The 15,392-nt window shown below is 36.9% G+C and overlaps 1 protein-coding gene across 3 annotated transcripts in view; it reads left to right on the forward strand.

The window, feature by feature from the left end:
* AGMO (alkylglycerol monooxygenase) overlaps positions 1–15,392 on the forward strand; it is a 193,762-nt gene that overhangs the window by 142,711 nt on the left and 35,659 nt on the right. Inside the window, exon 13 of one of the 3 annotated variants that reach the window (XM_064444506.1) lies at positions 12,852–12,946. The exons of the other annotated variants lie outside the window; for them this stretch is intronic. Coding sequence (XP_064300576.1) covers positions 12,852–12,938 — 87 coding nt within the window. The 3' untranslated portion in view covers positions 12,939–12,946. The remainder of the gene's footprint in view (positions 1–12,851; positions 12,947–15,392) is intronic. 3 annotated transcript variants of the gene reach the window in all.

Genomic DNA, 15,392 nt, shown 5'->3' on the forward strand with positions numbered 1-15,392 from the left:
AGATTTTCCATACTGAACCAAGGAAACTGCAGCCCAGAAGAGTCCTAGGAGCCCTTGCATACACTTCATTGCAAGTGAATGTCTGTTTTTTGGTTTTTTTTTAATGGTGTCTGTATTAGATACCAACAAAATTGCACGTTAACAGGCTGACAGAAAATAAGATGTGAAAATATTGGAAATGGTGCTTGCATAACACAATTTACGATGTGATATGCATAATGTACAAACTGAGGTTTTTGGTGCTGCAAAAGTTTACATACGTTATTAACATTATATACATGAGTAACTCCTGAAGGATCAGATCCTACAAGTCTCACTCAAGTCACTATTATTTGAACATGTTTATGACTGCAAGACTCAGCTTCCTTACCAGAAGGAATGAAAGCACAATAGCTTGCAAAGGTCTATAACAAAAACGTTGCTGTTTGTTTATTATAATGTTCCTGTAAGCTTTTGGTTTCATAATGCCACAGAACAGTTTCATTCGACAGTCTCATCCCAGCGCACTTACACATTTGAGTCCATGATTTAGACTTAGTTGTCACTGGTATGCTTTATCCATTATGTTGAAATTCCAAAATAGTCCCTAAACCAAAATTTAATCATTTCTGCTGTTAGCAGACCTACATTTGTCTCATAAAGTCATCAGAATAGATTAGGTGATTACAGTTCTTAGATCTAGGTGGCAAAAGGGAAATAATGCAGGAGCAGAAAAGAGAAAAAAGAAAAAGTAAAATCTATATGCAGCATGACCTTAGCAAGTACATCGTAAGGGCTGAAATTATGTCCTGATGTGATAAATGGGCAAAGACTGACCTGTTCTGCCAAGACTGCTGGGGCAGAGGTCACTCACACAGTGATGACTGGGACAGCACTATCCAATTATAATTTGGAAAAAAAAGAATGAAAACCATTGCTAATGTGGTTTTAACCATCCTGTAAAAAAGGAGGGTAAATAACTACAGCTTTGATCACTTATTGCAACTGAATCTTTCTGAAAGCTTTTAATGTTTGTTTAAATAAAATTATGGAGTAAAAATGTATTCTTTAAATGAAAACCAAACCTGATTCACCAAATGTAAGCCAAGTTATTCAGATACGTAGCTGCTCTCTGCTGCAGCTGCTTCTGAAAGAATTACCCAGAGAGAGAACAGAGATAGGTTTTACTATGACATATAACTGATGAGTGATGACTTATTTCAGTGCAGAAGATGATTTGCAGTTCTCACTTTAAAAAGGGTACACGTGGCCGTGTATGCTGGCAGCATTCATATGCCCAAGATATGCACGTGTTCATTGTAACCACACCTATAAACATGATTTAAATGAAAATTTTCTTACCTGTGGGAGGAGGATACAGCCCATTGTGGGTGTATGAGTCTGTATGCGTGTGCTTTTGAGAGGCAGAACTGTACAGGATGATGAATAACACAGAAAAATATTTTTGTCAGAATAATGTAATTTGCTGTCCACATGTTCTTGGTACAAAGCTGATTTCAAACACCTGAATTATGGAGACTTTTTACGCAAAACTATGTTCCAACAGGTGTTGTGGATCAGGTAAAATGATTTAATTGCTACTCTTTCAAGTGGGGGCAGGAAAGCAGTTATGCAGCATGGCAGAGTGTCAGGGAGCAGCAGCGTGTTAGAGTCCTGCTGGGGATGCCTGTGATGTGAGGAAGTCCTTCAGAAGGTGTAACCTGACTCTTGTGTCTCTTTTCTATAACTACTGAAAAAAAATCCAGGGGGAAGTTTTTAAAGCAACCATCTTTAAAGGTGAGGGAGTACTGTTCTCTGATAAATTCTGTCAGATTGTGAACATAAAGCTAGTAGTCTTGGCCTGGTTTGAGGCTGATGTGCGTGGCCAAAGGAGAAATACCAGTCAGGTTCCGGTGGTAGCTCTATGTATTAGATTCAGGCTTTTCTGCATGAAGAAGTTGCAGCAGCTGACATAAGTCTGGTCAAACTGAGATATTACTTTCATACAGTTTGAAATAACTATCTTTAAAATGTCACATCAAGGCAGGCCAGCTTTGGCAATTACAGATTACCTGTGGATGGGACAGCAAAGTCTCATCTTTCTTAATTATTTTCTTTTTTTAATTGCAGAAGTGTTTGGTTGGTTCATTGGGTTTTTTTTTGTTGTTGTTGTTTTTTCCCTTCTCACAGTTGTGTTGAATTCTAGTGACTTGTTAAGGAATAAATTCATGGGCCCACTGATCCAATCTGCCCAGCTCTCTTCAACTTCTGAAAGTTTGGAGTACTCAGTTGCTGGTGCTCCTTCATAGCAACAGTCAGTGCCTAAAAAGTTATATGTCTTTAGCCACACCAAAAAAAGGAAGTGTGTCCATTTTCTCTTTCCTTGGGATCTGTTTTGGCAAGCCTCCCTCTGTTGCTGGAGGGCCAGGAGCATTGCCCAGCAGCAGCACAGACCACGCTCTTCCCTTACGCAAGCTGTGACAGGTCAGCACGAACAGTGACTTTCCAGCAGCCCTGGCAGGTCTAATTCATGGTGAAATCTATTATTTTGTGGAATTGTCTTTCTAGCTCTATTCTTTGGGAATGCTTAAAACATGTTAGTGAAGACACTGGGAAATAGAGTCTGAAGAGCTTGTTAATCTTATGACCGATATTTGTTAATACTGAGTTGTGTGGGATTTTTTTTGTTTTGGGGTTTGTGTTTTGTTTTGTTTGTGTGGGGTTTTTTTTGGTTTTTTTTTTTTTTTAAGCATCAGCAAGTCTAGATAGAATAGGAACACCCCTAGGGCTTAGAATAATGCTATGCATTTGTCGGACTGAGGCCCAGCAGTGGCTATGGATATGAAGAGCAGTGAGGGGCAGATGGTCTGTGGCTGCTTGACCCTCCCGTTCTGCTGCAGCCTTGGTGGCAGGCTGCAGAAAACCTGTGTATGTGCAGTCTCACCTGTAGGACTTGGGCATGGAAATTCTGTTGAGGCTCAAGTCCATCCTAGCAAACCTTTTGTCCATATGACAGGCAAGTCCATCCTGTGTGAAAAGCAGCTTCAGGGCCACTCTTGGCAGTCAGTAGTGAGCACTCCCAGGGACTAAATCTGTGTTCTCTGTGTGCAGTTCTGAGGTTCTTTGTCAGACCTACCTGCCCTGCAGGCAGTGAACCTTTCAGGTGAATGTAAGTAAAGATATAAAGAATGCCCTATGGGTTGGTGTATGCAGCACAGACACTTCATGCTTGGATCAGTGCAGTTGCAGCCACTGAAATAACAGTTCTATTAACATACAAAGTTTTACTGAATGAAGATAATTTTTAGAATTTAGACTATTTAGCTGATACACTGAGTAAGAGCCATTGCCTCTAGCAATAGACATTGTGCATAATCACCTTCCAGATAAATCTTTTCCTTCAGTTTGTGATTTAGAATTCACCAGAGGCTGGGAGGCTGTTCTGGAAAGATATCACTGCATGCTTGCCCTGTGCTAACACTCTTCCCTAGGCATTATCTTTTGGTCACTGCTATAAATTGGATACTGAGCTAGACAGACTTCTGGATTTTTACTAAGTAATTCTTTCTTAATAGTCTTAAGCAATGAACAGAATAAAAAGAAATGAGCAGTGTGTCAGGTCAATTCCTTCTAAAGATACAAATATTTTTATATCATTTTACACTCATTGTTTGTTCAGTGTGGTCTATTTCATTCAGTCTACACATATGCATCAGGCAGTGCTACTACATAAAGAAACCCTCTCCCCAAAAATGAGACTGCTTTCAAGTGCTGTGCTTCCCCGTGCCCCACCCCCCTCCCAAACTCTGTCCCATATTTATCAAAGACTCTCAAGTCAGTTCTAGACTTTTCTCCCTTCTGAAAAGAAATTCCAAATTCCTTCATTCCTAGTGTCTACAGGTATGCTTTTTAAAAATAAATAAACAAATAAAATAGAATCTTCCTCTTAATTTTTAGTTAGGCAACCGCACATTACTGTTTTGAGATTTTGGTTTTATTACCAGTATTTATTATTACAGTCTGCTTTGGGTTATCCATGGGAGCTTATATAGGTTGTAGATGTACAACCTAGATAAATACAGAGACACTGAGCTTGATGCCTGCAACCCTGATTATTGGCTCAGCCCTGGCACTTCACTAACATGATTATTCTTTTTCTACAAAGCTTTTGTCCAGGAGCAGGCTAGCAGTTTTTGCTCAGAAAGGAGTATAAACTCATAAACCCAGTGAGATGTGGCTTGCACAGTGAATTGTGCACATGACCATCTGAGATCTCCCTGCCCATGTTTCCGATCCAGTGGAGCTGGAGGTGCAGAGGAGCAGTGTTCCCATGCCTGCCTGTAACACTCCTTAATGCTACTGATTCCAGGAACTCTTGTCATTTGGGCTGTCGCCCTATTCTTTCACAAGGAGACAGTTCATGTCCCAGTTTGTGCCTATGCCAACAAACCTGTCTTCTCCCTAGACACTGAGCTCAGTGGATCACTGTCTAAAAGTAACATGTTCTCTGTAGGAAGCTGGTCAGACAGAGAAAGATTTTTTTTTTTTGTTCTGGCTCAGAACGGACCACGTTTCGTCTGGACTGACCTAGCATAATCTTGTCTGTCTTTTGCTCCTCTGCATTTTTCTGTTCCAGATGGTATCCCAGATGCCCATCATTATGATATATGCCATTGTACATATATATATATATATATGTTACTCTTCAGTTAGATAATCGGCATGCTTTCTCAGAGGTGTGAAGAATCTTTAATGTAAGGAAGAGAAAGAACTAAGGAAAAAGAGGGATCAGGACAGAACCAAAGGAGAATACATGTTTAGACATATTATTCAAAGTCACCCATAGTACAGAATTGAAGCTTTAGTAATCATTGTCCTTGGGAACTTTTTAAAAAGCATCATCATTGCAGAGTAGAACAGATGTACAAGACTTTTCTAGGTGAAGACTAGAGGAGAGACCATAGAGACACTGAAAAACAGTTGATCTACAGTACTTTTTTTTCTTAAATACAAGAGATATGTGGGCTCCAGACTTCAAATGGAGCCCATAAACATGGAAGAATTTTTTCCTACATTTCAACAGAAGTAGTTTTTCTTCCTCATGACATGCTTTTCTGATGTTTTGATAACATAGGCAATTTTAGCAGTTGCTCTGTGTGATTTCTGTGCATGTGTAATTTCCTCAAGCTTAATGGCTTTTTTAATGGCATACATAATTCCATCAGTTGTTTGTAAGTCTCCTCGTGTTGAGAAGACATTTTTGTTTGGCCTAAGAAACCGTCATACTGGAGCACAAACTGAACTTTATGCTGAAGGTCTGTTTTGGCACCTAAGGTTTTCTGTGCACTTTTAAACAGATTTGAGCCTATAAAATTCCATATTTTATATTTTTCAAAAGCTGCTTACTGTTCTTCATACTGATAGCAACAGAAACATTTTCAATGTAAGCAATTCTGAATGAAAATCATACCTTATTTGGATCCCAAACTGCATGGGACAGCTCTTATCTACCATTGAATGTACATACAACATAAAATTACTATTAATGGGCTTAACAGTAGCCTATCTTCCATATATTTTGTTGATAAATATTCCTTGAAAGTGATACATGTTGTTTAAATATTGCCATGTCAGACACCCAGAGATATCACATTTTTATTTATTTATGTTTGTGTTAACTAATAAGCAAGCCATCACCATACAAGCAGTTTTCCAGAAAACCAATTCTAAAGTAAAAGAAGCCCTGATATTTATCATTCTGAACGATAACAAATGGAACCTTGACTTTATTTTAGTAAGTGAATACTGTCATACACAAACCTCCTTATATACCTTGTATAATAAAATAGCTGTCACTTTTGCATATGGAATTAGGTATGTGGCGATTATATAAAAATGAACATTCTTCTGATTCTAAATGTGAAAAGCTGACCTTTTAAAAACACTTTAACAACTTTTAGTGTTATCATAAATCTTACCAATTCTTTAATGTTGCAGTTTTTTGGTTGCATATATTACACTAGTTCTTCTACGAGTCAACTTTTGTTACAGGGAAATTTGGGCCTGGGGCCAGGTAGAGCTTTGGAGAGCTTTTAAGTCTGAGAGCCTGTTTCACAGCTGGAAAGCTCCCCAAAGTGAAGTGATCCCAGAAGAATATGTTTCCCATTACCCAAATCTCTACCAAATCATGCCTTGTAGCTCTAAAATAATTAAGACTTTGGAAGCCCCAAGAGGTCTTTTTTGATCCATGAATGAAGTTACCCCAGGTTCAAATAACTAAAACCTGACTCCCTCTTAACCAATGAAACACAAAACCCCTCCATTTGTCAATGTAACATAAAGAGAATGCTCCAAAATGTCAAAGCTTTTACACTTTAATGGATTCAACCTCAGGACATGTCAAGAGTTTTGATTGCAATTGTTGGAGATCAGGCTGAGGTGTCTGTGCAAGTCCCCAGGGCAGAAGAGTTAATGTTCTATAAAATATGATGTAAAAAGACACGTTGCTTTATTTTGAAGTTTGAATGATGATGAAATTCATAAAAATATAAGAAAGCCTTCAAGTCTCTTGTGTTGCTATTAGTAATACATTCTTTTGTAGAGTAAGAACACTGTGATTAATTTTAAGAAGCCACTGCTTCTGCTATAAGAATAAGATAGGGAATAGATATTTGTTGGAGAAGGTAGCATACCAAGGTATTATGAAGTCTTTTATTTATTTTATATTCAATTAAAATGATACAATGGCTGTAGAAGATGTCTTTCTGAGAAAACACATAGAGCTATTAAGCAGTATTACTAAGAAACAGCTCCAGGTTCACTAGAGGAAGAAATCCAATGGAGGAATTTGCTGGAAAAGTAACAGGATAAGGTTAATATCAGTATCCAAACTTCACTGAGATTTAGAAAGAGAAAAGGATGATATTCACAGTCTGATGCCTACAAGATGAAATTCATAGGAAACATCACAACAATATAACTTTCTTTGCATTTCTTTCAGTATTCATTAGAAAAATTCAACACACTAAAAAGTTTATTAGAACCTGCTGTAGGATTATGCAATATCAGTGTAGTTTCTAGTCTACTGCTAAAGTCTGTGACTTAAAAAAAGGGAAAATTTTGCAGCATGCTAACTTCTGAAAATTTATTCCGGTATTCTAGTGCTTGTTTAGTGGTTTGTGGATAGCTGGAAAAGAAAGTGTAATATGTATTGTGAGGGGACAACTAATGTCACTTGGCCGTCTGAGAACGTAATAGCGCTCACAATTCAGCCATCCATATAAATTTAATAATGCTCATTTGTAATTGCTGATGAAATTTTAATCCTTCAATTATCGGCACCTGCAAAATCTGAGAACTAAAAGCATATTTCTTAACTTGAAAATAAACCAGTCTACTGACTAGGATTTCTGATGTGTGACAGGTTGTATTAATTTATTATAATTCCATATTTTAATACAGCATAAACACTATGGTAGTTAAAGTATTCTTTTAAACAGCAAAGCTGTAAGGAAATTCATCAAATACGATAGAGGTATTTACACACCTTCCCCTTAGTGTGTGCATATTTGTGGTTGGACTACCTACTGGATGATGATACTGAAATAAATGTGGCTTAAACAACATTGTTAAGTTGACCAATGTGCCTTATTTCTGGCCAATGAAAGTATTCTTTCCTTTCTATGTTCACTGCTTAGAAGTTGTTTTGGAAGAAGAGGTGCCAGCTGATGGAGATTTTTTGCAAATACAGTGATGTTCACCTCTAGAATTGCCAATGTTCTATCAACTGGCAGCAACTCCAGACACTGGTGATTGATTGCTAGACTAGATTGGTAGCTAAAGGATTTACAACCTCAAGAGAGACTATCTGAAGCAGCTAAGACCAAAATTGTAGTTAAAAATTCTTCCTTACACTGGAAGTACCCAGGCTTCAGCTGCTTTGCTTGTTCAATGCTGCTGCAGTCTGAACATGCCTAAATCTGGTGGGGACCAGGATGAAGTTCCCCTGTCTGTACCATGGGGACTCCAATTCCAATATACTTTTACAGAATACTGCCATGGCACTGACAGGTTCAAGCTCCCTTTGAGGTGCAGCAGCAGTCGTTTAGTTATAACGGCCACACTGTTAGCACTTCTCCCTCTCTCCCCTGAAGTATAATAGGCTAGCAAAGACAGAAGTTGTTCAGGAAGCAGGAGAAGAGACAAATATACATCCTACTTTCCAAAGCAGTACCTGAATCAGCAGACTTTATCTGGTGAATGTCATTTTAATGCAAAGTTTCATGTTGGAGTTGCATAAAAAGCAACAAAAACATGGACTGGAATTGAGACTTCTCAAGTCAGTTGTCTGTAGAGTCATGTTCACCTTTTTTGGTAGACATTTTCTCTCATTTCTTAAGTCCTTTATTCTATTCCTGTGAAGAAGTATCATTTCAGCAGGAGTGGAAGAGTATTTTCTCTTTTTCAGTATAGGTTTTAGTACCCCAGTTAGAACATGCAAAAGAATGGATGTGGGTGTGAAGTCCCTTGGACTAAGGAGAAAACTGAAGTAATCTTCTTAAAGATCTTATCTCGTGACTTTACAATAAATTTTTGGAGGCTGGCTTTGTAAAAGCTGTGTACAGTCATCACCACCTGCTTCTCTGCCTACTTTTTAAGAAGAGTGAATCTTGCTCAGCTCTTTGAGGCACACATTTTTTGGGTGCCTCACCTTAGGAAACTGGCTTGAATACATGACTATGGAGATATACTCTAGATAATTGGTTAGGTCCAGAAGTGTTCAGTTGTACTAGAAATTGAAGTGCTTAATCTCAGGGGAGAAAGGTATTTTTCTGTGATTGCTGGTTGCAGTTCCATGTTTGGTGTCCTAGCCCTCTTGGACCTGCCTTTGAATATCTTTCTTTTCCCTGTACATTTACAAGGTGTGTTAAGCATCTATGTAGAGTGAGTGGGGTCTCAGTTACAATTTCTTAGCAAGTGCCTAAAGTTTAGGCATTGCGCTGTGGATCCTGCCCTGGGTTACATTTGAACCTGTGACCCAGAGACATAAAGTTCCATGTTATATTTCCTGTCTTTTGAGTAATCCAGCTCCACCAAACATATTCTTACTGTTGCCAAAAATGTACTGCATATTGACTGCTGACAGGTTAGATTCTCTTTGTCCAATTGCTTCACATATTACAAAGATTTGTACATCAGACCTGGCAGTGTTATTCCTCTGTGCTTAATGCTAGTCTTGTGCTTATATTTCAGGATTAAAGTGGTCCAGTAAAAATAGCTGCAATATAATTAGATTTATTGTTACATTCTCTAATTTTTCTATTAGTCACTTTTAAAATTGGAGGCCAAATTTCAGCTGGCGTGAATTCCTTTAATAAATTCCTTTCCTTCCAGAGTTTCCTTAATAAATTTTCCCTCTTGAATGTGAAAAGAAGTGCATTGATTTGTGCTTTGAGATTGCATGGATTAAATTTGACTTCAGCTTTTCTTCTATTGCATTAATCATATTTAACAAAAGACTTACACAAACAATATGTTTATAAGGATTGGATATTAAGCATGCTGTTTCCTGTACTGTAGATAGAAGACATTGTCAGTAAGCAGTCAACTGTATTTTATTTTACTTTAATGTTACGACGTGGGAAGGCTGACAATTAAAATCTCTCATGTGCTCATTTTTTAGGAACAGTGTGTTGTATTTATGCAGATACCAGAAATACTTATGCATCCAGCTATGGACAAATACGTGTGCTTTTTTTAAAGAAAAAGATGAGTGGAATGGGTGGTTTCTGGATGAGAATGAATAACCATGCTCTCCATGTGCTGAGTTAGAAGTACTTAATTTATGATTTGAAGAGTTATATAAATAATATAGGATGCTGATGAATTACATTCCCAAATAGAGTTGGGTAATGTTTTGGTACTTTCATAATTATATGGGACATTATTTGGGTTATTTATTGCTTTAAATTCTATAATTAGCAGTTCTAGTACATTTTTAAGAGCGACATTGGTCTGAGAAAGGACAAGAAAGCGGCATATTCTTTGATTTGTTTCTAGAATAGAAATGGCTGAGTTATGTGTATGTTTATTTTCATTTTCTCCTTGTGTTTCTTCCTCTTCCTCCTCCCTTTGGCCTTTCATACCTACCTGAATAAACACACTTTCACTTCCACAATCAATATTTCATTCTGACTTTCAGCATCATTCATATTCTTTGCATTCCTTTTTAGCAATGCACACTTGCTCACTCTTATAACAAAAAACATGCATTGTGGTTAGGCAGCAGAGGTCAGCACTAGTCTTGCGTCACAGGTCAAACAAGATCACTTACATTCTTTATCAGGGTCATTTCTTCTCCCTGGGTGGGATATGAACTTTTCTTTTTCTTAGAGAGGAAGCAGCACAGATGTTCACCACTCCTTGTTCAGAATTTCTGCTGAATGATTTGCCATCATCTTTCACGTAAACTTCCAAAACAACAAGGCATGAATCACCCATAACTTATCCTATTGGTTATGTTCAATATTCTACCAGCAAAGTAACTGCACAGTGTATTTAAATACACTTGCGATATATGTAAAAAGTTAATTCCACATTTTTTAAGTTATATTTTAAGATACCTCCAATATTCATAACAAATATTTATAAAATCCTCAAAGTGTTTACTTGTGGATGTTCATTGAGACATATATCTATTTCTGTTGCATATGATTTCACACTTCCTAATATAACTTGACTTACTATTATAAATATTATTTTTGTTCTTTTTTGAAATATTTGTTCAAAATAATAACATTTCAATGGAGTAATTTTGGTTAAAAATGTTTGCATCTTTTGTGGTAAATTTTCTCTAGCTAAACATAAGCTCTTTTGCTATTTTTTCAGCTGTAGAAAGGCAATGTTACTAGTATTTCTTATTATTCTCGTGTTTTATTGATCCTAAAGGAAATGGGGTATTAATTATGCTTTCACCACCAAGTATTCCTCTTTCATGGATGAATGAGGTAACACATAAGAAGTTCTGTTACTAATCCTCCCATTCATGTCTGAATTTTTTGCCAGTATGTGTCACCAACATCCCACTTTTATGTAGTTTTATGTCATAAGCATTTCCTAGAAGATACGTCATTCTCTATTTTATTTACTCCATACCTACCCTTCTTTTTCCCAAAAGTTGGAATGTGAAAATAGCAATATTGGGGGAAAAAAGCCCAAATCAACAAAACCCAAACAAAAAAACCCCAATAAAATCACAACAAACCTTTGTTGAGAAGTTTCAAAATTTCAGATGCTTGCTTCCACTTTTTACAAAGAGTTTGGTTTTGTTGGTTTTCCTCCAAAACCAGTAAGTATTCCTCACTATTGTGTTCACTTGCTTCAGAAAGCAACATTTCCTATTTGTTTTGAGGCACCAGTACAACTAATGAACCTTTCGCGTTCTCTCTGTAGTACTGTGTGATATAGCTCTGTCTACACTAGAAAGCAGTGTAGCACAACAAGAACTGATCTCTAGAGCAAACTGGTTGGCACTGAGGATCTTGGTCTACACTGTACATGTTGTGTTTTGGCCTGGCTGTAGCCTGGTCTGCAGACTGAATGCCCAATAGCAGCTGGAAAGCATTAGTAGTGCTGCCAGAGGGCATCTTCCAGTTGTGTTTCACCCTAAAAGAATCCAGTTCTAACACTCCAGAGCTGCAATGTGAACCAAAGCTCAGCAAGTGCGGATGGCCAGGAGATTTACTTTTCGAGTATGCTGACCTCAGATAAAACGCTGTGGTAAATGCATCCTTTGCACCTTAGCATCTTTCTAGGTACAGAGGAAATTCAGTATTTATATCAACTGAGAGCAGAGTTCATTTTTTTTTTTTTTCCCCTTTGTCAACATTCAGTTGAGATTGTCATGATATATTCTCATATGCTCTGTGTCCAGGTTAGTTTGTCCCTTCTTGCAATCAGGAGCTGAGGACCTCAGTTCCTTATGCTATTTTAAAAGGCTTATCAAACACATTGAGAGTTTTGGTTTAGGTTTTGAATGACCCAGGATTCCATTCCTTCACTAGGTATTCACAGAGAAAACAAGGGGAAAAGGAAAAAAACAGGGGTTATGGGAGCCTGACATTGCTTCTGGGAAACCAACCCAGTACAGCTGAGCCCAGATCTAGAAATTACTGACTCATATAACAAGAATAATTAGGTAAACTCAGCTCTACCCTATGTTATTGTTTGTGTTACAGAAATACCTAGCTGCCTGTTAAGGTTCACTATCCCATCATTCTAGAAAAGTCTCTTTTCCTCAGTCCAGGACAGGACAGAACTTAATGAGTAGGTAAGACAGAAGGAAAAATGGTCAACCAAACAAAGATCCCAACTCATTTTACAAAAGATGCAGTAGTTGTTAACGTAACTCATTGACAAGGTGTTGGAACGGGCTAGGTATTAGAGTAGTTGTTGATGTGAATAGTACCAGGCAAACAGTATTTTGCAATATTTGCATGGACACATTCTTGAAAATGCTCTTTTGCTTCAAACTACCAAATAAAGCAGGGTATGTGTATTATATAATGTGTATTATATATGTGCAAGTGTTTTCATGTACAGGTGGGGGTATCTATGTAGGGATCTTTCCATAGTGGAACATCTGTCTTACTGAAGTTGTCTTGATGAGGTTACCAACTCAGTCATAGTTAATGGGTATTATTGTTTAAGCTAAGTATTATTTTTTCTTGTAAAACCTGCTATCACTGTACAAAAGAGTGTAGATATACCCTGTATAAATTAACTATGATGTTCAAGTCACCACAATATGGCAACTTACTTCACGTGTATGCTTCTTGACAAAATGCTTGTGTATGGCTTCCTTTATTTCTTAGTATTTCCCAAACTTGACCCAGAAGGTTACAATGGAGTCAAACCTGTCCAGCAATGCCATTTTCTTTCAGCCTGGTATCACACCTTAAAGCCGCATGTAAGTGTGAACCACCAACTTTGTATTTCTGCTCCAAACTTCCTCATATTTTTTTAAAACCATAGGGCTTCAGGGTGCAAATGATTATAATTTGTTTTTAATTTTGAAGATATAACATTTTATAACCTGTCCTTCCTAATATTTTTAATACACACTTGTTTATAAAAAATATGTCTGTGAAGATTTATTAAATGATAATGCTGGAGTAGACTGACAAATTGTTCAGTTTAGTGAAAATCTAGATGCAAGAATTTGTTGATTTCTGTAAATGGAATGATTATGTGCAACTTTTGAGCACAGAAAAATGAAATACAGATATCTAGAGAAGCAGCAGACTTGTCACCACTCTGCCTAACACTTGCATCACATTATAATCCTGAAAAATCTTACTGACCTATTTCCATTAATTTTCATAACTTATTTTGGCTGTTGCATAGTCCAAATCTTGCAGAGTCCCCACATTTAATTTTAAAATTTATGTGCTTTGAAAAATTGTATAAGGCAAGAAATATTCTTTGACTTTTATGCTGTAGCTCAGATTTACATTTTTAGAGCTTCCATCAGCTTTGGCAAAATGAAGATTAGTTTGATCCAACTTCTGAAGCTGGGAGCTAGGCCAACACTCTGGTAGTCAGAGATCTGTGAAAGCGTGTTGCTGCTCTATTACCTGACACTTTTGGCCCTATTTTCAAGGTTTTTTTTTATACACTCTTATTTTCTTGTGTATATATGGCTCATATTTTCTTTTTCTCTGAGGCTGGAATCCAATACTATTTTCACTTAGCATCTTTTGCATATCACTAAATGCATTATGAAGCAGTTCCCCAAGCCCAGCTCCACTGCTCTGGGGATATGTCAACAAACAAGTGGTTCAGCTGGCTTAACCATGGACAGTCCCATCTCTTATGAGTATTAATTAATAAAACAAGCCTGAACTTTTCAAAAATGCTGATGCTTACAAGGAGTAACCTTTGTTTCACATCAGTTCTATCGGCACCTAAACATTGATTCTGAGTGGGGAAGAAAGTTTCATATAATATGTAAACATACACTGGAGCATTAATAACCCAGCTATAATCAATCACAGTAGGAATAGTCCAACTATGACATAAATATAATTTACTGAATCAATATCTGTGGATTAAGTCTATCACAATGTAACTAGCTCTGCTGAAACTATTAAATAAATGCATTGTGAAAACAGATGTATTGTAAATGGAAGTCTCTTATCTGCTTGTTTCTATACTTGCTCTGCAAACAATATTTAATTTATCAAGATGATACAATAGAAGTTTCAAATCTGAAATTTGCAGGCTTATTTAGATATATTTATATATATATTTAGATATGATTTTGAGCATTCTTCTTAATATTATATATTATGAAACATTTCAGAAATGTCTTTGAAGACCACAGAAAGGCAATATGTTCGTACATACAGCTTAGACACAGAAGAAGCTGTATTATTTTTTTCAGGTAGAGCTGTCTGCAGACAGATCATGGTACAGGGGAGGCACAGGATTTGTTTTTACTCTTTCAGCTCTGAGTTTTTTAGTTTTTGTTTGCAAGTAACTGCAACAAAAACTGTCATGTGGTGAAATTTTATCTGCAAGATAAGATGTAAACTTGGCAAATTTGAAGGCTGTCAATGTATTTTAGGTATTCCCTTTCTCATACAGAGAAAAAACAAAATGGTGAAAGAAAATTGAAAAGTTGGCAGCTGGACTTTAAACACTTGTGGTAGTAATTAGAAAAATATCCAGAAAATAAAAAGGGTCATTGTAAAAGACACTGAATTAAAAAACCCTGAATTTATGATACCCTAATTCTCCAATTCTGAATGAAATTGAATAAAAGGCAATGTTGCTAATTATAATGTGTCACATAGTTCATTCAGTCAAAAACATGAAAGAATTAGTGGAAAGTTATGATGCTCTCACTTTGCTTCCTGCTATAAGTAAATTTAATGTCTGCTACTTTAGCAGCAAATTTTCTACCAGTGGAATATTTTGAAAATTTATATTTTTGAGGTTTATAATTCTGCAAAAACATGGGTTTTTTGGGGGGTTTGGGGCTTCTTTTTTTGGTTTCAGTTGTTTGGTTGTGTGTGGGGTGTTTTTTTTTTTGTTTGGTTTTGTTTGTTTTTTTTCCAGGGGGTTGTGTTGTGTTGTTTTTTCCATCCCAATTCTGAATTATCATCCACATATTCTCTGTTTTGCTGTCTGGATACACTTTTCTATCTTAACCCCCTCCCCGCACCCCCAGTCCCTCCCACTTTGTTCCTCTTCCCTCACACCCCTATCAATGCTCATTTTCAGGGAAAGAGAGGAAATTAGAGGTACAGGGTGTAGGGAACTTTTGACCCACTTTGCAACACAACAAGAAATAAATTGAACTCAAACGACTTTGGCAATTTGTCACAAATACTTTCAGCTATTCTCCAAGG

Source organism: Phalacrocorax carbo, chromosome 2, assembly GCF_963921805.1.
Source record: "Phalacrocorax carbo chromosome 2, bPhaCar2.1, whole genome shotgun sequence".
NCBI lineage: Eukaryota > Metazoa > Chordata > Aves > Suliformes > Phalacrocoracidae > Phalacrocorax > Phalacrocorax carbo.